This window comes from Pipistrellus kuhlii, unplaced genomic scaffold (genome assembly GCF_014108245.1).
Source record: "Pipistrellus kuhlii isolate mPipKuh1 unplaced genomic scaffold, mPipKuh1.p scaffold_m20_p_5, whole genome shotgun sequence".
Taxonomy (NCBI): domain Eukaryota; kingdom Metazoa; phylum Chordata; class Mammalia; order Chiroptera; family Vespertilionidae; genus Pipistrellus; species Pipistrellus kuhlii.
Window position 1 is genome coordinate 79,388,270 of NW_023425551.1, and position 27,998 is coordinate 79,416,267.

General features: G+C 42.0%; 2 protein-coding genes across 5 annotated transcripts in view; one reads left to right on the forward strand and one right to left on the reverse strand.

Moving 5' to 3' along the window:
- The window catches only part of STK38 (serine/threonine kinase 38), a 111,360-nt gene that overhangs the window by 40,872 nt on the left and 42,490 nt on the right, over window positions 1-27,998 (forward strand). Inside the window, exon 14 of one of the 2 annotated variants that reach the window (XM_045572920.1) lies at window positions 7,475-7,527. The exons of the other annotated variant lie outside the window; for it this stretch is intronic. Within the exon in view, the coding sequence (XP_045428876.1) occupies window positions 7,475-7,512 (38 nt within the window). The 3' untranslated portion in view covers window positions 7,513-7,527. Of the gene's footprint in view, window positions 1-7,474; window positions 7,528-27,998 lie in introns of those variants that run through there. 2 annotated transcript variants of the gene reach the window in all.
- On the reverse strand, window positions 108-27,993 carry KCTD20 (potassium channel tetramerization domain containing 20). Of its 3 annotated transcripts, none has more exons than XM_036415282.2 (8): window positions 27,876-27,990; window positions 16,258-16,458; window positions 12,415-12,688; window positions 9,492-9,594; window positions 9,010-9,130; window positions 7,741-7,938; window positions 4,995-5,105; window positions 108-3,376 (listed from the first exon to the last, which is right to left on the reverse strand). In XM_036415282.2, exons 2-8 carry the CDS (start codon window positions 16,412-16,414, stop codon window positions 3,084-3,086), a joined length of 1,257 nt encoding a protein of 418 aa, XP_036271175.1. In that variant the 5' UTR covers window positions 16,415-16,458; window positions 27,876-27,990; the 3' UTR covers window positions 108-3,083. The 3 variants fall into 3 exon arrangements, with proteins under 3 accessions (XP_036271175.1, XP_045428880.1, XP_045428882.1); XM_045572924.1 differs by lacking the exon at window positions 27,876-27,990 and adding an exon at window positions 26,686-26,707; XM_045572926.1 differs by lacking the exon at window positions 7,741-7,938 and having other exon boundaries at window positions 27,876-27,993.

Below are 27,998 nucleotides of genomic sequence, written 5' to 3' on the forward strand. Positions count from 1 at the left end.
TACGAACAGCAGGGCGGGAAACACACAGGCCTGAGGCAAGCCCACAGCTGCTCCTTCCAGTCCCTTTTTAAACCTAGTTTTATTTTCTGCCAAAAGAACAACATGGACACGAATTATAATATTTTATTTAAAAAAAAAAGCATCCCAAATATAGGGTTTCGTAAACACTGGTAGGTAAACATGTGCAACTTTAAATACAAAGTAAAGAGGCAAAACAAAGCATTTTGCCTTTAAGAGAAAATGTCCTGCAGTGGTGGTCCCACCCAGAGCATGACTTGGCTCCATCTCCCACGAAGGCATCAGGTTTGCTTTCTGAACTCACTATGCCCGTTTAACAATTTCAAGATGACATTAGATTCACCAGAGAAAGAAGGCTCCATGTCACACTTTGACTGTGAATGAAGGCCCGTGTTCTGGTTGGTTTTACTTACACAAGGATCTGCTGGAACACTATGCAAATACAGTTGTCCTTCCTGGGCTTATTCCACAGCATTTCCTTAGACTGTGTACATTACATTATCACGTTCTCTTGGGATTTAGTTGAAAATATTGGCTATTGTGTGCAGTAAACCCAGCTACTTTCCAGCTTTACCTTTTGTTGTCATTCTTTCAGCCTGATAAATCGCTAATATCACCACATTTTAACACTGTTCCTTGCCCAGTACTCTCCAAGTCTCTATGGCAAATGTTTCCTACTCAACCATACGTGATAGGATGCAGGCAGGAACTGATTCTAAACTTCAAATTCAGGTTCATCTTGGCTTGCTGAGATAACTCGGAGTAAGACAGTCTGGCTAAAACTACAATACCTCCTTATGAAAATGTTTCTGTATAAATCACCTGGCTTACTTATTTAGGCACTTAGAAGAAAATACCAAACCTGAGTCCTACCTTTAGTATTAGAAACACCTCTTGCCCAGGTGGCCAGTAACTGATTCTTAAGGGAAAGACTACAACCCAGCGTGTGTTGGCTGAGGTCCTGCCACAGCAGAATGTCCTGGCCCTGGAAACAGCAGCTCTGACTGAGGGGAACCACCAAATTACAATGATGCCGAGCTCTGGGCTGGGAGGGCACGGAGTGCAGAAGCCTCCCGCTCAGCTTCCTCCTCAGTCATCACCACCTGGTGACACTGGCAGATTTACCTCCCCAGATTTCCCATGGGGTTGGGGCCAAAAGCACATTAACCCAATTTGGGGAAAGAAGATATAGTTCTTACAAGTCAGAATTAATCATTTATACAGAAGTGTTCACTACATGCCATACTTTCACACCTGGCTTTCCAACTAAGCAAGGACTAGAGAATCAGCGTGTTGACACTTACTAACATAACCAATACATTAGCTGTGTAACGAAGTTATACATATACCAGACTGCACAGTCAATGTGATGACATGGAAGTCAACTGACAAGTAAAGGAAGCACCATTAAACAATACTGGGCTGGTCGACTAATGGGCACAATTGTATACTGGTGAGGTCATAGCCAAACCTGACCTCAAATATGAGCCAACAGTTTCACAGAAATAAAGCCACCCACTGGCCATAAGCCTTACAAATGGGTGCCAATGGTAATCAGAACTCTGCAGGTGGGGGTGGTTCAGTTTAACCCCAATTACCTTTCAGAGGAAGAGCACTCATTTCCACTGTGATGCTGACCACATGCAGAGAATATACTTACTAGAAGATACTTGCTCTTCCAGCCTGGAGAGCAGCTTTCAACGCCATCCGACTTCACCCTCGGAGGACTTGGGATTAGCATGGTCAAACTGAATCAAGCAGCTAGCCCTAGAGCATCTATGGGAACGGGTTTAAGAAAGCCAGTCATGCTCTTAAAGAAAACTATGTGCCTCTTTGTAAGTTGTGATGATAAATACCCCGAGCAGGTGACTGGGAGGCCAGCCTGAAGCACAAAAGGGGAGATGATCCCATGACACATCCGGCTGTAGCCATAGGGACACAGGGGAAGGCGGTTCAGTGCTGGGAGGGTGAGCTGGGTGTCACACACTGTGCATTAACACACAGTGACAGAGCAAGCAATTACTAGTCTCATTTCCCTTCAACTCATCCTTCCTTTGGGGATGATATTAATGTGGTTTCTTATTCAGTGTGAGCAGCTGGTAGGCTATTTCAAAATGAAAATATCCTGGTATAAAAAAAAAATAAAAATCCCTAAACATGAAAAGAATCCTGAACTGGGACAAAGCCTGAGCAGGTGAAGCTTCCCCATCCAGCTTTCCCCTCACGGAGCTCTTCAAGGCTTCCTGCTGAGAAACGGCCCTTGTGAGAAATGTCTGCTCACGTCTAGAGCCTTTAAGTCGTATCTCAGGTCGCCCACCCACACCCACAGCAACAGCTGCTCCTGGCGAAGACCTGTGGCTTCTCACCAATTCCAAGCCAGGACAATGCAAGTGGCCCCGTCGGGAGAGGTTCTTCTGGAGTTTGCTCCTAACGAATAAACACCATGACGCTAGGGTTCCATAAACACTGTTATGCCACTTTCCTTCCTGTCACAGGATCCATATGGTTTTGGATTGTTCTTGCATTAATGAAAAAAAACACACAAACTGAATTTTAGCGCCTAAGAATTTCCTTCTAAACATTTTGAATATGAGCCTACTTCTACCCTGCTGCAATCTGGGCACAGATGCTACTAGGAATGGCATCTTCATCACCCTCTGAGTATGCCATTAGTGCTATTGGAGGAGATAGGAATTGTCTCCACTAGGTTTGGTCCCTTTGCTGCTAAGTGAGTGCTTGGTGTAAAACAAAACACACAAAGCAAGACACAGCACGAAGAATCAGAACAGCTTTGCCAAATGAGGCAACAGGAGTCTTGACTTCCTTTTCTGCTCTGCAGTTATGCAAAGGCTCAGTGAACAGCACCAGACCTAAAATTTCAAGTTACCAAGGCTGCTGCAAAGCTGGGAGCCATTACCAGTGAGGCTTTCTCATCCCCTGCGGAGGTGCAGATATACCGAAAAGGATGCAGGTGAATTATGGGAGAACGGAAAAGGATGGGAGAGCCGGCTTTCGGCAGCTCGGTCAGACAAACGCTTCGCAGAGAGGTGGACCCCCAGCTGGCCCTAATCCTGAAAGTCGTTAGAAGCCATCTGAGAAAGTGGGGCATTTAGCCGGTCAAGTTCATCCACTTGGGGTGGGTGATGCATCAGTATCTCCTGGTCCTCCAAGACATCTTCTCCAGCGGCTACCAGATTAGTGAGGGACTTGCTCCGAACACACTGGAAGTCCACATGGCGACTCTTTCCTTCTTCCTTTTCCCATGACATCTGGATAAAAGGGCGCTGCACATAATTATAGATGACTTCAGATCGGCCACCAGGTCTTCTCTTAATCTTTTCTTTACAGGTAGGGTAACCTGAAACAGAAAAAGACCGTTCTCATGACTTCAGCTTCCATACTTCTCACCACATCACTTTCCTCCCAAATGCAAAGATTATGCATGAAAATTACAGGGGAATCGACCAGCCTCTGACCATGTCCTCCCAGCCCCAATCACTCACACACTATTCCCTCCTGCTCAGTTAGTCCGTCTTATCCCTAGAAGGGAAGTAACAAAAATTCTATCCCTTCTAATGGAAGGGGGAGAGAAACTTATTAATTTCAGATGCCTTTAGTTCAGGGGTGCGGAACGTCCTGCAAAATCATTTGGTTTGGTCCTGCCAAGGCAACCGCAGGCAGGAAGTGAAACTCAGTAAATCTAGGAGTTTTTTCATAGCAACATATATTTATATTAAGTGAATTATATTAAGTGAGTGATGTTACAAATACCCAAACGGCCTTTGGCAGAAAAAAGGTTCGCCACCCGGCTTTAGTTACTGGCAACAACACTACAGAATGAAACGCCTGCTAGGGCATGGCTACTCCGCCCTCTTAATTCTGTTGCTCAGAGGGCACTAGTTAAGGGAATGTGGAATGTTCAGCCTAAAGAAAGAACAGGTGCTGCCGAAGGTATCTGAAAGGCTGTCCCACGGAAGTGGAGAAATCGTACTCTGCGGAAGGATGTCCTGGTGGTAGAGCACCCTGGGGCTGGTGTGGGAAATGGAGTGACCCCTGTCACCCTGTCCCCGAGGTTTCCAAAGAGACAAAGGAAGTACAAGAGGTTTAACTGATGATCTCAAAAATGTCTCCCAACTTTAAATCCCCACCTAATTCAGACTCAATGAAGGCCTGATGGGTTCTGTGGGCAAGACTGAGTAAGAACAGCAAAACCTGAGTCCAAGTCCCGTGGAGGGAGACCAGGATGGCTTCAGCTAGAATCAGTCTGAGACCCTCCCACGGAGGCCACAGGTCGGGAGGCTGTCACTGCTCAAGATCATTTGAAGCAATTCTGTCAACGTCCAGGCATTTCTCAAAGGCATGTAATGGGACAAACTCAGAGCCTCCAAGAGTTTTCAGAAGGACCCTTCCAGACCCCAGAAAGGACCCTTCCAGTCCTCACCAAGACTGCTGACAGAACGCCTGTCCCCTTGGTGAGCCCCGAGACCTGCTCCAGTTACCCAGAGGCCTTTGCCCTCACTGCTCTCTGTATCCCAAGGCAGGAATTGGAACTTATTCCTGCAGCTGCTTTAAAGCATTTTCAACTGGAAACAAAGTGAAAAGGAAACATAAGGACAAAAGGAAAATGAAGATCCTTGAAACTTGGGTAGAAATGCAGTTTTCGTATGTCTACTGTCTAGGGGTGTCGAACTCAATCAGAGAAGGGGCCAAAATCTAAAATCCAGCCTAAATCGCGGGCCGAATGGTTTACTGAACAGTCATAAACTGTCATTGTGATGGAAACGCAGCGGAGTGCAGTGATGACAGCGCGGTGCGGGCCACATTGCAAGGCCTGGCGGGACGGATTTGGCCCGCGGGCCTTGTGTTTGACACATGTGGTCTAGGTCCTCTGGAAGTTTTAAGGACATAAGCTATGACCATAGTTGCAGGCTACCCCCGTAAGCTATGCAAGCTAATACTGATTGGAATGTTTTTACCTTCAATTCCAATGCGAATGTTTTTCAGGCCCCGTTCCTTTAATACTGTTTTAGCAACATCCCGATTCTCAATATACTTGAAGAATCTGTAGAGCTTGGAACTATAAAGAACTGTGGGAAAAATGAAAAACAAAAGATCTGGAGTTAGTTATGAAGCAGACTCCATAAGAGGAAGGAGATGAGCTAACAGAATCAGACTAATGAAAGTTATATTTCTTTTGGCCCTGATATTAAAAAAAATCCAGATGGGTCACAGATAAATAGGATATAGAAGGCCTTTCTGGGTAAAACATAAAACCTAGAAGCCATAAAAGAAAAGCTGATACATTCAACTACATAAAAATACATCTCTACTTAGTTAAAACCACTTATTAAAGCTAAAAAGACCATCAACTGAAATATTTGCAACTCATATTATTAGGTCTAGTAATAATGTCGTTTTCTAATACTTTTTAAAATCAAATTTATTTAAACAATACAACAAAATTTAATCAACAATATAGTTGCCGTTGTTTTCTACTACTTGTGCCCAACGCTCAGGAAGCATTTTAATCCCTCTGTTGTAAAATTCTTGTGATTTTGATGCAAAAAATTCGGTCAATGCATTTTTGAGGCATTCTTCATTATTAAATTTTTTTCCAAGAAGAAAGTTTTGCAAAGAACGAAACAAATGGTAATCGGAAGGGGCAATATCAGGAGAATATGCAGGTTGAGGGAGAACTTCCCATTCCAACTGGCGCAGTTTTTCAGCAGTGATTCTTGCAGTATGCGGCCGTGCGTTATCGTGGTGAAGAATTACGCCCTTCCGATTAATCAGCGCGGGTTCTTTTTCTCTTAAAGCTTGGGCTAACCTTTCCAATTGGGTACTATATACTGCACTTGTAATGGTTTGGTTAGATGGTAAAAGTTCATAATGAAGAATTCCTTTAAAATTCCACCAAACACACAACATCACTTTTTTCGCATGCAAGTCAGGTTTTGGCGTGGGCTGCGGAGCCTCATTTTTGTCCAACCATTGAGGCCGCCTTTTCAAATTAACATACAGCACCCATTCTTCATCTCCGGTAACAATTTGCTCTAAAAACGGCAAACGGTTTTGACGAGAGAGGAGCGAACTGCAAATTGTGACTCTTTGATTACGGTTGTTGTCGGTCAACTCATGAGGAACCCATTTTCCAAACTTTTGGACTTTGCCAAGTGCACGCAATTGATTGGAAATTGTTTTTTGTGAACAATTTAAAGTTGTCGCAAGCTCTTGTTGGGTAATTTGAGGATTTTGCACCAAAAGAGCTTGAAGAGCTTCTTGATCAAAATTGGACACATGGCCTCGACCACTCTTGTCATCTAACGAAAAATTTCCCTCGCGAAATTTCTCAAACCAACGCTGGCATTTTCTGGCGCTAACTGCATCTTGACCAAGAGCACTACAGATGTTTTTTGCAGCCTCACTTGCTTTTCTTCCTAATTGGAACTCGTAAAGCATGCAGTGCCGAATATGCTCTTCATCCGCCATCTTCTTAGCCCTAGTTTTGCAACAAAAACCAAACCAAACACAAACTTTTTCAAGCAAAACTTGTTAATTGCACTTCACACGTTCTGTAGATACCACGTGTTTGAAGGTTATGTCAATACAAGTCAACGCCAAGCAAGATTTTAAAGGAATGTTAAAAACGACATTAATTATTACTAGACCCGATACAAAGGGCTAACTTCCTTAATAAACAGAGGTCACAAATAGAGATTACACAAATCTCTAAGTAGAACACTAACAATCTAATTTTTTAATGGGCTAAAGGAAAAAATACAGTTTAACAGGAAAGGAAATTAAAATGGTTCTTTAAAATTAAGATGGTCAGTCTCATTCATGAAATGAGAAATGAAAACGAAAATTCAAATAGCAAATATAAAACTTTAGTAAAACACTGCAGAAAACAAACCTTCATATGTTTTGTGAGTGTAAATTGACTCAAACTTTATGGAGTATAATTTGCCAACATGTAACAAAATTATAAAAGCACAAAGCTTTTGACAGAAATTTTATTCTAGAAATATTATTCTACAGAGATATGCACATATGAAATGATTGTTTTAAAAAATATTCATGGAGCATTTGCGATCTTGCTCTCTGGCATATGTCTTCAGTTTGACTCAAATAAACTCATAAAAATTCAAATAAATAAATAAATAAATAAATACATAGCTATTCACTGCAGCATCACTTATAATTTATAGCTTAAATGTCCATCAACAGGGCTGGTTAAATCAATCATGGCACAATCATGCAATGGAATAGTATACAGCTATAAAAAAGAGCATGGGGGCTTTTAATATAAGAAATCTTACAGAATAGTCTGTATTCTATACAGTGTCATTTGAAAGAAAGGAAAAACTGAGGAGAAAAACTAGATTGATGAGGCAGAGGTGGGAACAAGACTTCTCTACATACATCCTTCTGTACTTTTTGAATTCTGTATTATCAATTCAAAAGGATTTAAACATGAATGACACCACCATTTAACGTGGTACCTCAGCACTGACACAGTACCAGGCACAGCAGCAGCATGGAAGGTATAACATTCACCATGTTCCCCAGCATAACAGTTAGACCTGCATCACTACTCTGCACTGACCATCACTACTCAGCACTGGCTCAACAGTGATATTCACGCTGGTTCTAGCATCTAGCTGCTATTCTGGATAGCATGTTTCTTGCAAAAAACATCTACATCATGCAGGTGGCGCCTACTTTGGGAATATTCCTCTCCCATGGGAGGGGGGTGGTCTTCATCCCAGTCCACAGAATCCTCATCTGTCAGCACAACGATGTGGCACTCTCGCTCCCCTTTCTTGGCACAGCCCACCATGATGGGCAGGATCAGTTCTTCGAGGTAGTGATCAAACTGCTTGTGAGCACCGTCATTAGATAGTTCATGCAATAAAGCACCTAGGGAGAGAAACGGCAGGTGAGCATCCTCTCTGCCAGTGCATACCAGTATGTTACTGGAGTGAGAAAGATTACGGGGTAATAGCTGCTATCATTGATAGGGTCCAGAGAAGTGACCCATTTTAAGGCAGAGACTGCTTCCTGCTTCAAGATGGTAATTAAGCTGATTTTATTAGATGTATTTCACATTCTACCATGCTTCCCTTTATAATGCTTAATAATCCCTGAGCATTCTGATCAATGAAGGTATTGTTGAACATCAGTGTCATATCATAAAAATTATTTCTACAAGAGATAGAACCATGAATTGGGATGACTCTCTGTAGGACTGCTTCTGACGATCCTCTAGATCCCAATTTCATGGAGTTAAGAGTGCACAGAAGAAGAATCTGAAGCTGGGAGACACCAAGGGACTTGCTCTAAGTAAATACTAGACCCAGCAGAGAATCCACAAGTCCAGAGAACTTCATGGAGTCTGCAGGGAAAAGTATCATGAACTTCATAGAATAATTTAAAAACAATTTCAGGGAGCCTAGTAGGTAATGATAAGAGCATGGAGTTGGTAGTTAATCAGTTCTAATTTCAGCTTTTAATGCTTAGAGCTTTGAACAAGCTAACTTCTCAGTCTCTTTTGTTAAATGGGGTTATCACCCATTTTTTAGGATTATAGGATTTATACCAAGTTCACATCTCTAAAGCACTTAACAAACACTAAGTTAATCATAATGATAAATATAATTGCTAAGAATCCAGCCAATTTATGCTGTTTAACTTTCCTAGTGAGACTTCCCACAGATGTGAGAATCAGTACCCTTATTTGTTAAAAAGATTGAGACACCAAGGTCTTAAGAGGGGAAGGAATTAGCTTGGTGACTCCTGGGCCAAGCTAGGTTTAGAGCCCACCTCACATTCTCTTGTTTACTGCACGTCCTCAAAGTGTTCTGAAGCGTGAGGGACAGCACCTCTCTGCCCCAGCAGATGACTCTGCACTCGTACCTGAGAATCTCTGGTTAGCAGTAAAAAAAGCAAATCAATTCCAGGCCAACTAAGTTCAGCTGCTCCTGTACTCACTCAGATCCTGACACCGGATAGTGTTGAAGTCAAAGTTAATGCAGAGATAATCACACGTATCTCTAAGGTCTGGGATAGAGATGCCATCAGGACAATTGATGATACCAGTTTTGTAATAATCCTGTAAATAGATCAGGAGGAAGAAATTAGGTAAAGAATAAGATGAAAAATTACCTCTTCAACACCTACTCATTGCTGGCTCTGTTAAAGTGATGGGTTACTAGCACTGTTACCAAGTTGGTTGATTCACTAATGGCAAAGTGGCTCCTGGGTGTCCTGACATGGTAAATCACAACTTGATACCTGATTGAGCTCACACAGCAAGAATACTTAAGTTACAGAAATAAAAAGTAAAGCGGGAAAGCCAGTCACTGGAAACTAGAGACCGTAAAGTCAGTACCAGTCTGGACTCTCAGGGCTTCTGACCATGGGGCCCAGGGAAGGGCCCAGGGAAAAGGGTGTAACAAAGAGGTTCTGCGCACCAGCACCGTTCGAAAGACAGTTGCGCTGATTCCTTCTGCAATCTCATACTCCCCCTTCTCGTTGGGCCGTGTGAAGTTGTACTCTCTTCCGGGTCCAAACATCCTGAAAGACACCAGGCAACAGCGTGACCTCCTCCAGCAAGATTCCCCCTCTCCCAGCGTCAGTTAACAGCACCGGGACGCAGCCCCCAGGACGTACTCAGGTCTCAGGAAACGCCCTTCAGACTGGAAAAGAAGGCAGCGTTGCTTTCAGCGGGGGCATGACGCAGCCCTGGGCAAGTGTCTGCAGCCTGTGAGGCTGCCCCTCCTGCGCTCCCACCGCCGGGAACCTGCCTGTGTGTGCCCGCAGCTCAGAGACACAGGGCCTCACGCTCCTGCCTTTCCGATTCCCTTCCCTCTATCAGGATTTACCAATTCTCAATATTCCTGAGCTCTGCTTTTCAACCTCTAATGTGACAGATGAATCTGTGTTAATAGGTACAGATGTGTTAATGCTTCCCCTTTCCTGGTACGTTTCAACGGCGGAGCTCTGGGGACGATGCCCTTCTCCGAGCCAAGGAGTAACGCTGACCAGGGGAACTTCAGGTCCAGTGGACAAGGAGGGGAGGCGCTAGGCTCAGCAGTTTGACCTGGACATGAGCTCAGAGGTCATGAGGGTCTGAGGAGGAGACTGCTTTCCTCATTCCCCTTCCCCCATTCTTCCTCCTCCTCTTAGACACCCAGGAAAACTGGCCCCAGGACTCTGGCTCCTGCTGCACCTGGGTGGGAAGGGAACACAGGGCGGGCAGAGTGCCACTGCAGCAGCCGGACTTGAGTGCTCAGTGGGGACGCACTGCTGTTTCCTTCCTTAACCTGCTGGTAAGCTCTGCTGCTCAACTGCTCAAAACCGTTCGCCTCCCTCTGAATTGGCTACTTTTAAAGGCCTGAAAAAGACTCCATTCCACATGCTTTCCAAATCACTAGACCAGTGACCGGCAAACTCATTAGTCAACAGCCAAATATCAGCAGTACAACAATCGAAATTTCTTTTGAGAGCAGAAAACCGACTTCTGCGCATGGGCCACGAAGTGTCAATCACACTGTACGTGTGTGCCCGCATGTGGTTTTTGTTGAAGAGCCACACTCAAGGGGCCAAAGAGCTGCATGTGGCTCGCGAGCCGCAGTTTGCCAACCACTACACTAGACCATACATAAGAAATCCATCCTGGTAAAAACTGTCTTCAAAGAATGCTAACATTTCTCTGGACCATTCTGGCTAAAGTCTAGCTGAGTCAGCTATGAATCAAAATAGTAAACAAATGCAGTATGAACCCCTTCCATCCGCAGGACTTAGTTCTCCAATAGTGGCATGGATCTGCATTAGTCCATCCTTGATCTCTCAACTTGTATCCTCTGTGGCTAGTGAGTGGTCACACATCTGTAAGCACAATGGCTGGGCTTACTAATACTGCTATGTAGCCACAGGACAACAAACCTAAGTAACTCTCAGAATTCATGACCTTGGCACTCAAATGATGAACCACTTAGATAAAGAAATCCGACTCTCTTCTTGGGACAACCCATTCCTAGAACCAAAGAACCACTGCTGGCCAAGAATCTATTACCCAGATAATGCTGGCCGCCTTCTCCTCTTTATCACCACTTTCAGAGGAAGCCTACCTCAGCCAGCCTGCCCCAGGGAATTACACAGGAACACTGCCCCCTCCCCCCGGAGCGGGAGGAGAGACATTAATGGTGGTGATACCAAGACTGAGCACAGGAAGTTAAGTCTGATAAAATACAGGGCCAATTTAGAAAATGATTTAATGTTCTCATTTAATCTTAATTCAGATGTTTGAGAAACATATAGGTTTGGTTTTGGTTAAAAATGGCTCATCATAAATTTGTATGTATATGTTCAAGTAAACACATATTTGAATAGCTGGATCCCATTTGGCCTAAGATTCAGGAAAATTAGTGTAGTCACTCTGATTTCTAATTCAGTTCAAATTAGTTCAATATCCTGAGTGAAATTAAATCTTAAAATAACATCTACTTCTAAGTAGATAAAAATCCTTAAGAGTCAAATGTGTGTGTACACACACACACACACACACAATCATTTTACTCTTATCCCATGTGCTCCTCCTCACGTTAAGGTCTATGACCGCCAGAAAGAGGGTCTCCTACTTCCAGCCCAGGCTCCAAGAGCTTGTGGACAGTGCTCCTGTGGGCAGGCTCTTTCCATTCCCGAGATTCTAACCCTGAAAAGCTGGGCAGTGAGAAGAGGATAGGACTTTAGTCTGAATGTAACATGAAGAATAAAGAAACAACAGAAAAACCAGATAAAAGATTCAGTTTCAGAAAACAAGTAGTGATGAAGGCATCAGAAAATGACAGTAAAACATCTATTTCCAATATAACTAGCAATAGAAGGCAGGCAAAATACTGCTTTTCAGTGAAATGGCTTTGTTATGTCCTGTGAAACCTTTGTCTAATTCTATTTTTTTATTAAAAGGCAAAAGACGAAAGAAAGATGAACTCGATTTACAGCTCTCACTTTATCCCAGGATCTTTGACTCAGAGAACTCAGAAAACATTGCTTTTAGGAGGTTATACAAATTGTGAATAAGATAAATTAAGTATTGACTTCCGTTTTAGAGTGAGTTTATAGAGGAACAGGGAGTGAGATTTAACAGATTACTTCTCACAGTTCTGGCTGCACTCCCTTCTTTTGTTCACTATACCGGCTTTATAAATAAGATACCCAGCCCCCTACATTACCAACATATGTACGTTTTGTAGCAGCTTGCCCTCCTCTCACCAAAGGAGGAAGGCAAGAAATCAGCAAACCTTTTCATTTTCACATCTAAAGCAAGATAAACAGCAGGCATTCCAGTCACAGAGAACAGAGTGCATTTTGAAGGGAAGTATCGTCAGTTACCTTCCCAACATGGTATCCGGGTGAGCAGTGAAAATTTGCGGATTCACCACAAAACGTGTGCCGTCTACAAGAAGTGTCACTTTCTCTGGCGCCTGGGCGTGAAAGTTACCGCCAAAGCCGGTAGTGCTGTTTCCAAATCGTTCTGGAGCGATGAAAGGTTCATAGCTCCGTCTGTTCCCGCTTGGGAAGCAGGAGCCTTTGCTGTCTTCAGGATGTGGCATCATGTGAGGGAACTGGAGACTTGCTGGCTGAGGGGCATAGTCCAGTGAAAGGTCTAAAAGATACAAACCAACCAAAATAACTCAATCGTAAAAGCCTTGGGGGAAAATAAACCATTTTCTTTAAAAAACAATAAGAGATTAAACAAAACCCCCATATGTGTTTAGGGGGCAAACACGCAAAAACTCTTGCCTAGAGCAAATAAAGAAAAAATATACAAGAGGCTTATATTGGATCCCCCTGAGCTTTTTTCCACTCATGCCAAGTGTGTGTGTGTGTGTGTGTGTAGAAGGGGGGATAACGGTAGTAATGTCCACATTTCAAAATAAAATGAGTAAAAAATTTAAAAGTAAACTTCAATATGGTTTTAAAAAATTAAAACACTAGAGACAACTTTCTGTGGAAAACCAGCAATCCCCTGCACACCCCATGGCCGCCCCAGTATTGACAGTATTGTTACTTCTGTTTTCACTTCTCTAAATATCGTATTTTTCGGACCATAAGACGCTCCGGACCATAAGACGCACCAGTTTTTAGAGAAGGGAAATGAAGAAAAAAAGATTCTGAAACAAATAGTATCCTAAAATATTTTATGTGCATTAAAACCCAACATCACAGTCATAAACACATGTAATCAACCCTGTAAAGTAAACAGCAGCATTTAGAACCATTTTAGAGCCGGGCAAGCACACAGAGACCACACAGAGCCGGGCAAGTAAAAAAACTTTTTTTTAAAAAGTATATGTGTAGGCTATATTTGGACCATAAGATGCAGGGACTTTTCCCCCCCACTTCTGGGGGGAAAAAAGTGCGTCTTATGGTCCGAAAAATACGGTAATACTTACGTTTCCTGTGCTGTATTTGTGCTACCTATGGTGTGCCAAAACCATTTACTTTCTACATTTAAAAAAAAATGTTTCCAAATTTTATTTTCCAGAAAGACAATGATAGTCTATTGTCAATGCCTCACTTGTCCTAGAAGCCACAGAGAAATGCATGTTCACTGTGCAAAGGAGCATCCTAACGTCACCAACACCACTCTGAACAGGCAGGTCTTGCAATCAGCTGCAAAATCCCCATGCAAATGGCCTTGGATTAGCATTCATGCTCAGTTATTGTATCACCAAAAAGCTATTTTCTTTAAGTAATTTATTTTTCTAAACCTGTTTCATCATCTCTAGAATAGTTCATTCCAACTACCTCAAAGGATTGACTAGCAACTGAAAGAATGTGAGAGCACTTAAAAACAAACAATACCACATCATGCAAGAGACTTAATATGGAATAAATGAACTCTGGTGTACACAGGAGATTGAGAATGAGACGTAACATATTATTTATCATAATTCTGGCTGCAAGGAGCCAGTGTTTACAAAAGGATTCCCAGAGGATGCTCTTATTTTTTATTTATTTTCATTTTTTGTTAATCTTCACGAGGATATTTTCTCCCCATTGCTTTTCAGACAGAGTGGAAGGGAAGGGGAGAGAGTGAATGAGAGGAGGGGAGGGGAAGACACACTGACTGGTAGACTCCTGCATGCAGCCCAACTGGGATGGGAAGCAAACCTGCAACCCAGGTACATGCCCTTGACCAGGAATCGAATCCTCAACCCTTCATTTTCCATGTCAGTACTCTACCCATTAAACAACACCGGCCAGGGCTCAGAGGATGCTTTAATAGGTAGTTTTCCTAATATATTTTATTTTAATATAAAAAATATTTTTTAATAAAAAATTTCAAATATACCAAAGCATAGAGTTAATACCACACGTATATGCCATTACTTCGATTTGGCAAGCTCAGTTAACATTTCTCCTTTCTTCAAACCTTTTTTGGAAAGATATAAAATATTATAGATACAATTGAATTTCTCATTCCCACCCTTCCTATATTTTAAATTTGCATACAATATTTCATGAACGTGATTACTGCCCGTGACTTCTGGGGAATTAGTCTGATTAACACCCCCCTCTCCCCCTCCCACTTGTTTCTGGAGAAAAGGAACCCAAAATCTCCCGAAAACCAATTTAGGGTTTATATCCTACAGCTTCTGCAGGACCTAAATTTTCAATGTGGCCCTGATTTTGCTACCAAAGTCCTCACACAATCCACAGGCAGGCTTGTGTCAAGAAACACCTTAGTCACCAGACAGGCTTTCACACTGGCAGTGCTGTTCTTAGAAATGAAAGCAGGTATCTAAATCACTAATTCAGTTCTCTAGAAATCTTGATTTGCCCCCAGCAATGAAGCAATTAAATTAGGTCGATTCCTGAAGGATGCCTCAGGTTCTATCCTTAAACAGGTGAACAGGAAAAGAAACTCACTGCACAACCTCTCTCTAATGGTGCACTCTAGGGGGCAGTGACTTCGCTTGTCTATCAGCTGATATATATACACACAATCAGGCATGCTCTTGTATGTATATATCACTGATAGACAGCTGATAGACACAGGCTCAACTCTCAGTCCCCCACATCCTAGCAGTGCGAATCCCAGCAAGTTACCCACATTTTGTCATTTTTTTATTTTTTAAATATTTTATTGATTTTTTACAGAGAGGAAGGGAGAGAGATAGAGAGCTAGAAATGTCAATGAGAAACATCGACCAGCTGCCTCTTGCACACCCCCTACCGGGGATGTGCCCGCAACCAACGTACATGCCCCTGGGACCTTTTAGTCCGCAGACCAACGCTCTACCACTGAGCCAAACCGGATTCGGCACATTTCGTCATTTTTAAAAGGAGAACTACTCTAAGCAGGGGTCGGCAAACTTTCTGTCAAGACCCAAAAAGTAAATATTTTAGGCTTAATGGGTCAGTCTCTGCCATTGTAGCAAGAAAGCGGCCACAGACAGAATGTAAACGGGCATGACGGCTGTATTTCAAAATTTTATCGAAAAAAGTAGGCAGCAGTCCAGATTCGACCACAGTCTGCCACTCTTGGATGTATGTACAATTCCTAGCACAGTGAGCGCTCAATAAGTGGTGACTGCTATTATTGTCGCTGTTTTTATTTAAAAGTTAAAAAGAGCACGGTCAGTATGGGCCAATGGTTGACCCGTGGACCAGGAGTTCCCCAGTTCCACTCCCAATGGAGCACAAGCCCAGGTTGCAGGCTCCGTCCCCAGTGGGGGACGTGCGGAAGGCAGCCAATCAGTTTCTCTCTCATCAATGTCTCTGTCTCTCTACCCTTCCCTCCCTCCCTCCCTCTCTCTAAGTTTACAAGACCCTTCGCATGCATTAACTCTTAATATTCTAGCCTTATGAAGTCAGAAGAATATTATATCCTTGTTTTCTAGATTAAGAAAGCAGGGCTCAGAAAGATTAGCATCTTTCCTATGGTTACAGCTGATAGGTAGCAGAGGTAGAATTTGAACCGGTCTTTTGCTTGCAAACCCATGACTGTTTTTCTCCCACCATTATGACTAGATTAGATGTTCTAGATTGACTGAATAAGTGGAGATTTTCTGTGACGGTTAGCTTTATGTAATTGTGAAAGGTAAGCTAAGCCAATTAACTGGATATGTTATTTATAAAGATTAAGGATATTTATGTCTTCTGGGCAGAGTGGATGCTCAGGTGTCAGAAAGCCCTTTACGTTAAGCCAGTATCTAGTCTCCGTACCATCACTCCTGGGAGTTAGCGGATAAGCAAGACTTTGAAGACCAGAAGTCAGGCTATTAGTTTCCTTTTCTTGGGCTGCAGCTGAGGTTTCATCCATCAGGCAGCTCGCCTCCTGCAGCAATAACCTGTCACTCTCACTGCCACGATGAACATTCATCCTTGGGCTCTATGCTGATCTGTCCGCCTGATCAGAAAAAAAACCTGCAAGACAGGAATATGCATAATTTAGAACTCTCTCAAAACAGGTTTCCAAGGACTTCCATGGCATGAAAGCCAAACTAGAGAACTAACAGGCAGCTCTCATTCTTGTTCTGAGAAGAAATGACATCATAAACATCTCTGTGATTTATATTGAGAGGAACTGGTCTCTTGAGAAACCTGTTATTAGAGAACTAGAGGCCCGGTGCACGAAAATTTGTGCACTGGGGGGGGGGGGGCTTTCTACCTGCCAGCTTAGGTCCCCTCCCTAGGGGATCGGGCCTGAGTTGGTTGTCAGACATCTCTCTGGCAGCCTGGGAGCCCTCGGGGATTGTCTGACTGATAGCATAGGCCTGCTCCCCACTGACATCTTTAGCACTGCCGCAGTGCTGGGAGGGGCTCCCGCCACCGCCTCTGCCCTCTTAGCCATCAGCCTAGCTTGTGGCTGAGCAGAGCTCCCCCTGTGGGAGTGCACTGACCACCAGGGGGCAGCTGATGCATTGAGCATCTGCCCCCTGGTGGTCAGTGCACATCATAGCAAAAGGTTGTTCCACCATTAGGGTCAATTTTCATATTACCCTTTTATTATATAGGACACATGTGTCAAACACAAGGTCCGCGGGCCAAATCCGTCCCGCCAGGCCTTGCAATGTGGCCCGCACCACGCTGTCATCACTGCACTCCGCTGCGTTTCCATCACAATGACAGTTTATGACTGTTCAGTAAACCATTTGGCCCGCGATTTAGGCTGGATTTTAGATTTTGGCCCCTTCTCTGATTGAGTTCGACACCCCTAATATAGGATAATGTTAAGCTTTATCTACAGACACTGAATGCACTCACTGACTTTGCCCACATTCATGAACAATTCTACATGTTAAATGGTGGTATTTATACTACAGAGACACAGGAGGAGAAGAGTGCAATTGATCACTTAAAGAAAACCTGCCATATATATATTTTCTAAAATAAGTCTTTATTGTTCAGATTACAAATGTTCCTCTTTTTTCCCTCCCTCCATTGCTCCCCTCCACTAGGTCCCCACCCCACCCTCTGCCCTTTCCCCACCCCCCATTGTCCTCATCCATAGGTGCACAGTTTGTGTTCAGTCTCTTCCCACCCCCCCCACTCCCCTTTTCCCTGAGAATCGTCAGTTCGCTCCCCTTCCATACCTCTGATTCTATTATATTCAACAGTTACTATTGTTCATCAGATTTTTTTTTAATTCCCTTGGTTTTTAGATTCACTTGTTGATAGTTACGTATTTGTTCATAACTTTTCTCTTTATTTTCTTTCTCTTATGAAAGAACCCCCTTCAGTAATTCATATAATTCTGGTTTGGCGGTGATGAACTCATTTAGCTTTTTTTTATTAGTGAAGCTCTTTATCTGGCCTTTGATTCTGAGTGATAGTTTTGCTGGGTAGAGTATTTTTGGCTGTAGGTTCTTACTATTCATCACCTTGAATATTTCTTACCATTCCCATCTGGCCTGCATGGTTTCTGTTGAGAAATCAGCTGACAATCGTATGGGTGCTCCTTTATAGGTAACTACCTGCTTTTCTCTTGCTGCTTTTAATATTCTCTCTTTGTCCTTTGCTCTTGGAATTTTAATTATGATGTGTCTTGGTGTGGTCCTCTTTGGATTCCTTTTATTTGGAGTTCTGTGCGCTTCCTGGACTTGTAAGTCTAATTCTTTCACCAGGTGGGGGCAGTTTTCGTCACTATTTCTTTCAGTATGTTTTTGCTATCTTGCTCTCTCTCATCTTCTGGGACCTCCATAATTCTGATGTTGGTTCGCTTGAAGTTGTCCCAGAGATTTCTTACATTATCTTCAACTTTCTGGATTCTCTTGTCTTCTTGCTTCTGCAGAGGAGTGTCTTCTGTCTCTTTATGTTCCAAATCTTTGACTTGATTCTTGTGATCTTCCATTCTGTTTTTAGGACTCTGTATAATATTTTGTATTTCAGACAATGTATTCTTTATTTCTTGTTGATCCCTTATTGCCATATATTTTTTAAAATTGAGACACACCTACTCCTGCAACAGTGAAGCAAAAAGAAATGCAAAGCAATCACAACGATAATGCCAGCATGAGAGCCGAAACCAGAAGTCACCTGCACTTAAAAAAGTTCTCGCACTTTGTTAATTATGCTCAATCCCCAAGACCTACCTCAAAATTATACCACGATGTCACTGGACACAGGCTAACTCCTCCTCAGCAGTGCACTATCATCATGAATAACACCTACTGGCAAATGCCATGTGCAAGGTATTCGCCAATGAGGCAGGACAGAGACAGGAGGCGATATACCTTCCCTCCAGGGCGTCATGCTGGCAGCCCTTCACCTTGGGGGCTATCCAACTACTGAAAACATTCCTGAAGTCCACCCTCCCCAGGACTTCCACCGTTTATACTCTACTATTTTCTACTTGTTTTGGTGGAAGAATCATCTTCATCACCAGCAATTTTTATGCATATGGATTGCAGGCTAACAACAATTTAGAAAGAAGTTTGGTCATGAAGGGCAGTAACATGTTTTAATACTTTTAATTTCCCTGACATGCAAGTATGTACATGTGCTAATAAATATTTGTATTGTGAATTGAATTCTTCCTTTCATAGCTTGTATTGATACATTTTTTAGCATAACATTGATTGATCAGTTAATCCTTGTTTTAACTTGGATAAAATATAAAAATGAACATGTTGGAAAGATGAATCAATACATGTGCCTGAAAACACACTTTTTTAAAGAAGAGATACTTTCAGTTGATGAAATCTTTTCAGACCATGGTTCTTATAAACATTAGGCAAATTGAGCCAATAGATGAATGTTCTGACAGAAAACCTGGTATGTGGGTACAGCTTTTTTTAGGATTAACCTTTCTTAAAGAAAAAGCATATTTTAGTACACACAAAAAATGCAGCCACTTAAAATTTATCCTGGAGATTGGTAAAGTCAAACAGAACCACTACTGCTCTCAAGTTCACTTCAGAAGATGCCAAAATCAGGTCTACAGAACAGGATAAAGAATAGTCATGAAACTGGAAAGCACATTTCCTACCAATACTGAAAGATCAAAAAAGGATTTGCTTCTTAAGCTTAACTGGTTTGAACTATAACGTTTCACTCAACCTATAGCTGCTGCTTCTCAACAAACAGCTCAAGAACCAAGTTCAAACTTCTCTTTGTTGCTCTCAAAAGATCTCTTGGACCAAAATATAAGCTTAAATAAGCCTATCTCTTGAAAATTTGCAGTGTAGACTGCTTGTATATGTTACTTCATTTATTCCTTATAATATGTGGAAAATAATTTCATTGTAATGGACTAGAATAAAAATACTTTCTTCCTATTTTATAGTACTGAAGCTCAAAACTCAGTCTAACTTGTATACAGTCAATTAATAAATATAAAAGATACTCGAGGCCTGATGCACAAAATTCGTGCAAGAGTAGGCCTTTGCAGCCCCAGCTGCCTCGGCCCTCGCAGCCAGGCTGCTGCCCCAGTTTTGTCCGGAAGGGAAAAAAATAAAAGAACTGAGCAAAGTACTTGAACAATATAGTTCTCTATTGCTACAACACTATTTCTGGCCAACAGTCCTAAAGGTCAAATACAAGAAGCAAAGGATCATGACATCCTTGGCACACCTAACAGTCATTGGAGAGGCTGCTTCAGAACACAACTGGGAGTTAGAAATGTATTAATGAAACTGTTCAGCTAAGAAGCAAACCAGCTCAAGATTCACCTCCACATCTCACATAAAAGAATTTATACACTCCGAAGAGCTACACAAATATATTTATTATTTATTTCACAGGCCTCCTATGAAGGCCCACATTTTAAGTCTTGGTTTTGCTGATCTGAAACAGCAAGACATTTAGAATCATCATCTCCCCATCTTGGAAAATTTACATAAAATTTTTGCTAGTGGAATTATCTCCACATATTCCTTGCACTTAGGACACACTGGTTTTTCTCTAGAACATTGTCATCTTGAGTATTAGTTCAAAATAATCTCTAGATAACAAATTATTTTCTTTCTATTTGCAATTTCCTCTGATTATTTCTGAAGAAGAGAAGATAATTAGATCACTGTTCCATTAAGTTCAATACTTGCCATTGAACTATTCAGATTTTAAAAATCCAGGTGGAATAGGGTTGGGGACAATTAAACTTAACATGGATGCATTTCAAAAGCATTATGCTTTCAGACTGTTAATGGTACAGCATCTGATCTTTTATTTCAGGGCCAAGTCCCCTCTTTGTCAGAGCTCGGTGGTGAAGATGTGGTAGAATGCCATAGAAATTGGTACATAAACAACTCCATCTATAATTCATAATTCAGAAAGTAATTATATCTTTGCCAGATCTTCATTTCAGATACAAATCCTAGTCCTTTTCCAGTCTGCTCTTATGTGAGAACACCTACATTTCTTTACTGCTCCAGGGGCCTATTGACTTTGGTCTAGTTCCATTATCAGAGCAATGAGAGCCCTGCTAATGCTTTCTATCAGAGGTGAACAGATTCCATTTGCTTCTCATGTGCTCTCTGGTCATACCCAGGATTTCTGGTTAAAAGGGTTTGTTAAAATAGAGGGAGAGACAACAGAGGTGATAGAATACAATCTAAAATGTCTACATGATCACCTTCTAGGATATTACTGACTGATAGCTAAGAGGCTACCATCTTCAAAATGTACTCTGGGTGTGTGTGTTTAAATATTTATATCTACATAACTATATCTATCTCGCTATATGTAATTCATGTATTATTGTTATTTTTGTTAATCCTCACCAGAGGATATTTTCCCATTGATTTTTAGAGAGAGTGGAAAGCAGGAGGAGAGGCAAAGAGAAACATCAATGTGAAATGTTTTTAAACCAACTCTGCTGAAGCTTTTCTGACACGTTTCTATTTTCTCCCTTTGCCTGTACAGCCCTAATGTTCCAGTCTCAGAAGAAATTGTCTTCTGACTATTTAAGGTCTTCTGATTTTCCTTTTTCCTTTTCCAGATTATTTCTAAAAATATTGAGTAAGACCACTCTAGGATTAAGCCCATATAAATTTTATTCTTAACATTTCTAAATCTTAGAACTTTCCTGTTTTATATCCCCAAACCCATAGTAATTTAGTTGTCTGACTCTGTAAAGAGAGAAACTCTTGTAAGTTATTTCCACTTGGTCCTCCCTTCCCACATACTTGCCGTCTTCCTCAAAGAACTCTGGCAGCCGAAACCGGTTTGGCTCAGCGGTAGAGCGTCGGTCTGCAGACTGAAAGGTCCCGGGTTTGATTCCGGTCAGGGGCATGTACGTTGGTTGCGGATACATCCCTGGTAGGGGGTGTGCAAGAGGCAGCTGGTCGATGTTTCTCTCTCATTGACGTTTCTAGCTCTCTATCTCTCTCCCTTCCTCTCTGTAAAAAATAAATAAAATATATATATTTAAAAAAAAAAAAAAAAAAAAAAGAACTCTGGCAGATGGTGAGACGTAACTACTTTTTATAGATTTCTTGCTACATTTGCCCCCAAGTCTGATCTTCCATTCTGGCTCTACCTTTTATACCTCTGGCCCTGGGCAGGTTCCTAAGTCTCTCTCTGTCTCAACTTGCTCACTTGTAAAAGAGGATAAACCACACCGATTGTTATAAGAATTAAATGAGTTAATACATTTGAAGTGCTCAGTATGATGCCTGGCATACAGCACTCAATAAATGTTGATTATTGTTATTATTTCTGAACCACAGAGTCTACAAAGATCTTACAAACCTAATAGTATTTGTTATTAAAACTACCCCAGGAGATTTTCATTATCTTCACTTTACTGCTGGGGGGGAGGGGGGAAAGGGAAGAGGCTGTAGAGAGGTTAGCACCTTGCCCCAAATCACACTCTAGCTAAGAGGCAAAGATAGATCCTTGGATTATTATATTCTTTCCAACCAATCCCACTGCTTCTCCCAAACCATGCTGGCTTATTGACTGTAGGAATTATTCCTTCTGTTACTTGTCAGAGATGAAAGAAAAAAACAGTAGTTTCCAGGGTCATTATTGCTGAAGTTCTTATCAAGTAGGAGTTATGGTAGTGATACAAGAATCCTGTGATAAGATGGTTTTATTTTTCCATATATAAAAATAGCATTTTTTTTTTTTACTGCTAATAAAAAGTAATATGTGCTAACAGAAAAAAATTCAGTCAACATAGATATAAATACTTTAAAAATCAACAGCGCCGTGGTGAAACTTTTGCATGCATATTTTTGGGCATCTACCGTATTATATCCTTGGAATAAAACAGAATTAAAACTGCTATGGAGAAAGGTATATATACTATCAGCTTATCCTTTATAAATATACCAATTTATACTTCTTCCAGCAGCAAGGAGTATCCACTCTCCAGAATTCTTTTTTTTAAAAAAAATATATTTTATTGATTTTGTACAGAGAGGAAGGGAGAGAGATAGAGAGCTAGAAACATCGATGAGAGAGAGTCATCGATCAGCTGCCTCTTGCACACCCCCTACCGGGGATGTGCCCGCAACCAAGGTACATGCCCTTAACCGGAATCGAACCCGGGACCTTTCAGTCCCCAAGCCGACGCTCTATCCATTGAGCCAAACCGGTCTCGGCATCTCCAGAATTCTTGCTAACATGTTCAGTCTTCCTTATTTTTGCTAATCTAATAAGTGAAATACTATCTCATTCTAATGTGGTCATTTAAAAAGCCATTCCTTTTCAGCAATACTTCCAAAATTTCACCTTTGAGAGCCTTAAAGGTTTTGAGTGGGAGGGGAAAAGCCCACGCCAGGTGGATAGTAGGTAATAGCAGTGATTTATTCCCATCAAGTTTGTCAGGCTTGACTAGAATTACTCAATGTCTCCCAGGACATGCTCACATCTCCCTCAAAGTCTGTGAGATGACAAGATCTGAGGACAGGGCCACCCAGTAGACTGAAGCAAGGCAGGTTCTGGCTTTGGCTTTGTCATTAACTAGCCATGTCACCAAGAAAATGTCCTTTACACTTCAGTGGTTTAAGCATAAAAATGGGATGATATCTTCCACTACAAAGTTAGATAATCCTTTCTCAAATATAATATATGGAAAAGCCCTCAAAAAGCTATAGAAAGACATGAGATGAATGTGGGTATGTGAATCTCCCTTGTATGATTACTTAGCATTCATCTGACTCTTTAAATTCATCACACTCCTCCTCCACTTTTAACTATATTTTTTAGGTTCTGATTATTGTATAGTTTTCCTGATTTCAGCTATCTTTCTCATTCTGATTTGGTGAAATTATACACTGCATTGCTTTTGGAGTTCTTTGAATTATTTTTTGCCTCAGTTGCCTAACTTTTCATTTGCACCTGACTTTCTGCGTCTTTCCATTCTTCCCTCTGGAAAATGCCATATTCTTTCTCTTCTTCTTCCAAACGGTCTGTTCTTTTAGCTTTTTTACTGCTGTCAAATTTTAAACAACAAAGAAATGATAATCCTGCACTGGGTGGTAACATGGTTACTATTCCTGGCAGAAAACACTGAAAAGACAAAAATCAATCATAGCTCCTCTTCCTGACTTTCTAAATATAAATAAATACATATATTTTTTTAGTTTTGCAATTTGAAATTCTGCTGTAAATACTAATTTGTATTCTAGCATACAATGAACATGGTTTTATGTCAATAATCACAGTCTTACATCCTTTTCAATGGTACATACTATTCCACTGTATGGTTATATCAAATTTAACTCAATCCACTTCATAGTTACTTTTTCAAAATTTAAACTTTAACCCACATAGAGTTTATTTTGGCATTTAGCATGAGGTAAAGATCTAACAAAATTAAAACGGTTAACCAACTGCTTTAACAATATATTCTGCAGAGTCCATTGCCCCCAACATAGTGGTTGAGATGTTAATTTTCTCAAATACTAACTTATAATATATGCTTACTCTGGTTTTTAAACTGTTCCACTGAGCCATCTATTTCTGTGTCAATGTCATACATAATTGTAATTTGACATATTCCCATTGTTTTTCTATGTCACTTATCTAGAAGTTCTAAGTGGTAAGTTGCCAATAGAGAAATTTCCTTCTAATCTTTAAAGTTGTCTTAAATACTCATTTATACTTTTCTTTTGCAATGAATAACACCAGCTTTATCGGTTTTGGAATTCTTGTGATGACTCTCATAGAACATTAAATTTAATGAAGATGGCAACTGCACACACTCAGGTTCCATGTACTAGCTTATGACCCAGAATGCAGTTCTGTTTGTTCCAACTCTTACTATACAGAAGTAAAAATTTGCTTTACTTAAAAACATTACTGTCATAACTCATTCCAGTGAAATGTTAACAAAAATATGTGTGGATAATTTAAACTATTAATACTAAAGAAATTTGATATTTACTGTTAAGACAGCATTTAATCAAAATTTTAATTCATGAAGCAAAATGTAAATTTACTTCACCTATATTAATCACTTACATACATTATATAAAGTATACATTATATACTTTAAAAATAAATTATATGCCTAGATTAATATAGCAGCTATGCAGAAGACTTTTTTTCTGTGCAGAAAAAGAACTCATGGTATTGCATTTCTTGAATACTGGTCAAGGTCACCACACATGCCTTCCATACATACTCTCCCTGTGAGCTTAAGCATCTGTATAATTAACCCCGAGTAAAGATCAATCTCCTTCTCCTACACCCTTTCTCTTTTGTTTCTTTTTCTTTTCAAACAACTGATGCTATAAATGTTTTTTCCATTTGTATTACTAGAAGGGAAGCTATATTTAACCATAAGCTACACTGCCGCCCATATTTACCAGTAAATGCTCTGGGACCAATCAGTAGTTGGTTCTTAATTCCACTACTTTCTAGCGTGTTAACCTGGGCACATGACTAACTTCTCTGAGCCTCAATGTTCTTACCTGTAAATTAAGAATAATAATAGTATCTATTTGAGAGAACTATTTTAAAAATTACAGACTTCACATAAAGCAGTCTTTGGCATATGTCTCCAACAGATACCTAATAACTTTGGTAAGGACAAAGTATAGTTATGTGACGTCAAAAGATTCTGGACATTGCTTCAACATCTAATATAATAAAATTCACCAATGTACTTATCCTAACCTTTACTGAATCTTTAAAAAGAAATCTCTTGGGATTACAAGATAACTACCGATTTGCTCTTATTTTTCCTTTTACTACTTTTTTCAAGCTTCAGAGTTCCTTATTTTAGTACTCCCACTCTTCATGATTTATATGGCTTCATTTTTTCCCAAATAAAACTGCTTTTGTAGACATGTCTTTCCATTTTCCTCATCTCCTTATAACTTAAATTCCTGGACCTTTTCATTTTTTGAAGAATTTTTCTGGAGATGAAGTAGTGGAAAGAACAGTGGGCTAGGAGCCAGGAGTCCTCACTGCCATCTATTATATGTCCTCTCAGTCTCTTCTGGAAGACTAGAGCATTGCACTGGATACATCTGTAATAGGTTTCTCTTAGTCTCATCTTTCCATGACTCTGGGTATCCCAACTAGAAATCATTCATTTTCCAACAACTTCCCTAAACTTTCTACTCCGGTTAGGCAAGGAGGCATGGGCATGTTCAGACTTGGGCACAGAGAATGATGCAACAACCAGGAAGCCCAGGACCATGGAAGGCGACACATGATGCTTTATGTATCAATAGAAAAAGACGGATTAATAAGAGAACTCAGACACTACAAAGACAGGAAATTGGTCAGAAACACGCAGCCTAGTACCTTAACCTTCTCCCAACACACCTGTTTGAGGAGGGACTAAGAAACAGCAAGAGCTTTCGGCAGCAGAGGCGATCCTCAGGGGAGCCTGTAACGCGCCATCTTTGCAATGCTGAGGCTGCAATGGCCCGCCACAGCGCTCTGCAGAAAACAGGCATTACTGGAAGTATGTGATGACTGCACGGAAAGCCCTTATAAGTGCTACTGCCGCTGCTACATACCAGGAAATCTGAGAGCTCAAGGCCATGGGAATTAGATGGCACTGGCTGCCCTGGTTCTAAAGGAAGGAGACTGGGCTAGTTGAAAGGGGGCAAGGGGAGTGAGGATGGTAGCAATTGGGTGTGTTGATACTGAATAGCCTCCAGAAGGAAAAAGGACTGGTCTGTGGGCACTGGCTACCTCTCAACTACCAACGCAATATTAGAAATATGTATGGAAGTCATTTCCTACCCTGGTGTCAGAGTCCAAGAAAACACTCTCTTTTTTGAAGTTTCCTTCCGCTCGGAGCTTCCAGGCTGGTTAGGGGGCAGGAAAGAGGAAATCAACAAAGGGGTAAGGGAGCTGGGCGGCCCAAGCATCCCCAGGCCGGCCCTCCAGCGGCGTTTCCCCAAGAGGGGTCCCTGGATCACCAGGACCAGACCAAGGGGCTGCTTGCGTAAAGGCATACTCCGGACCCATCCCAGAACGCTAGTCGGATTGCTGGGAGTGGTGCTGGCATTCTTAAGGAGCAACTTTATGTTTGAGAAGCTCTGCGCCAGCATTTGGGGGTTGGGGGGCAGTTGAGAGGGAAGCTCTTTGATTCTGGATTCATCATATTCCACTAATATTATACAACACTCTTATAATATTTGGTTTTGGGAACCATTAAAAAACCCTCCATTTCTCAGGTAGCAGCCAACAGAGGCACAACTAGAGGGCTTGGAACACGCATTTTCACAAACTGGCCAACAGTTCCTCCGCAGCCTTCTTTATCCCGTTATTCTGCTGGCTGGTTTGTTTATAAACAAAACGTTTCAATCCAGGAAATTTCAGAGAGAATCAACAAACTCCAAAACAGAAGAGGTTTTTTTTTTTTGATGGTGTAAACCCGAAGACACTGCCTGCTACAGAAAGTGAGTTTTGTGTAAAAGGAAATGACCGGCTAAGGCTCGTCTGCAGGCAGAGCCCGGGAAGCCGGTGCCTGCGGTGACAGGGAAGGCGGAAGCCGGGGGAGGGCGGGCAGAGGCGCTCCGCTCCAGTTTGGGAGGAAGACCGACCGGATACGTGATTCTTAACGAATTCAATTAATTGCCAGAAAGAAATCGTGTCTGCAAACGCTCATCCATAAACACCGCCAAGTTCCCGTCCTTCCCGGCGGGACAGAAACACCGAAGGCCTGCGGGAGGCACACCAGTCACACTGCCCGGCCCCCACGACCGAGCTTCCATTCCCGCCGTGACCCCTCCCGGCGGCCAGCCTCGCCCTTGGCACCAGGACGGCGCCGGAACCCGTCTTCCCGGCGAGGGTTTCGGTGCCGCGTGGGGGTCGGACCAAGAGGACTTCCGCCCAGCGGCGCCCCGAGGTGACGCCCTCCACCCCCCACCCCCCCAGGCACCCCGCCACCCGGACACAAAGGCAAGTCTCTGGCCGCCGCCACTCACCTGCCGCTCCCGCCTCTGCCCGAATCCGCCCGGGAGGCGAGGCGCGCTGTCCGCGCCGCGAGGAGCTCCGCGGGGACCGCCGTGCCCAGGGCGCGCGCCCCCTGCCCGGCCGGCGCGCCCACG

Excerpts from the sequence above, each read along its gene's own strand:
- KCTD20 (XM_036415282.2), bottom strand. The coding sequence starts at position 16,414 with ATGAATGTTCATCGTGGCAGTGAGAGTGACAGGTTATTGCTGCAGGAG. Across the intron at positions 9,595-12,414 it reads CCGGATACCATGTTGGGAAG|GATGTTTGGACCCGGAAGAG; the intron begins GTAACTGACGAT and ends GGTGTCTTTCAG. Across the intron at positions 3,377-4,994 it reads CATTCGCATTGGAATTGAAG|GTTACCCTACCTGTAAAGAA; the intron begins GTAAAAACATTC and ends TTTCTGTTTCAG.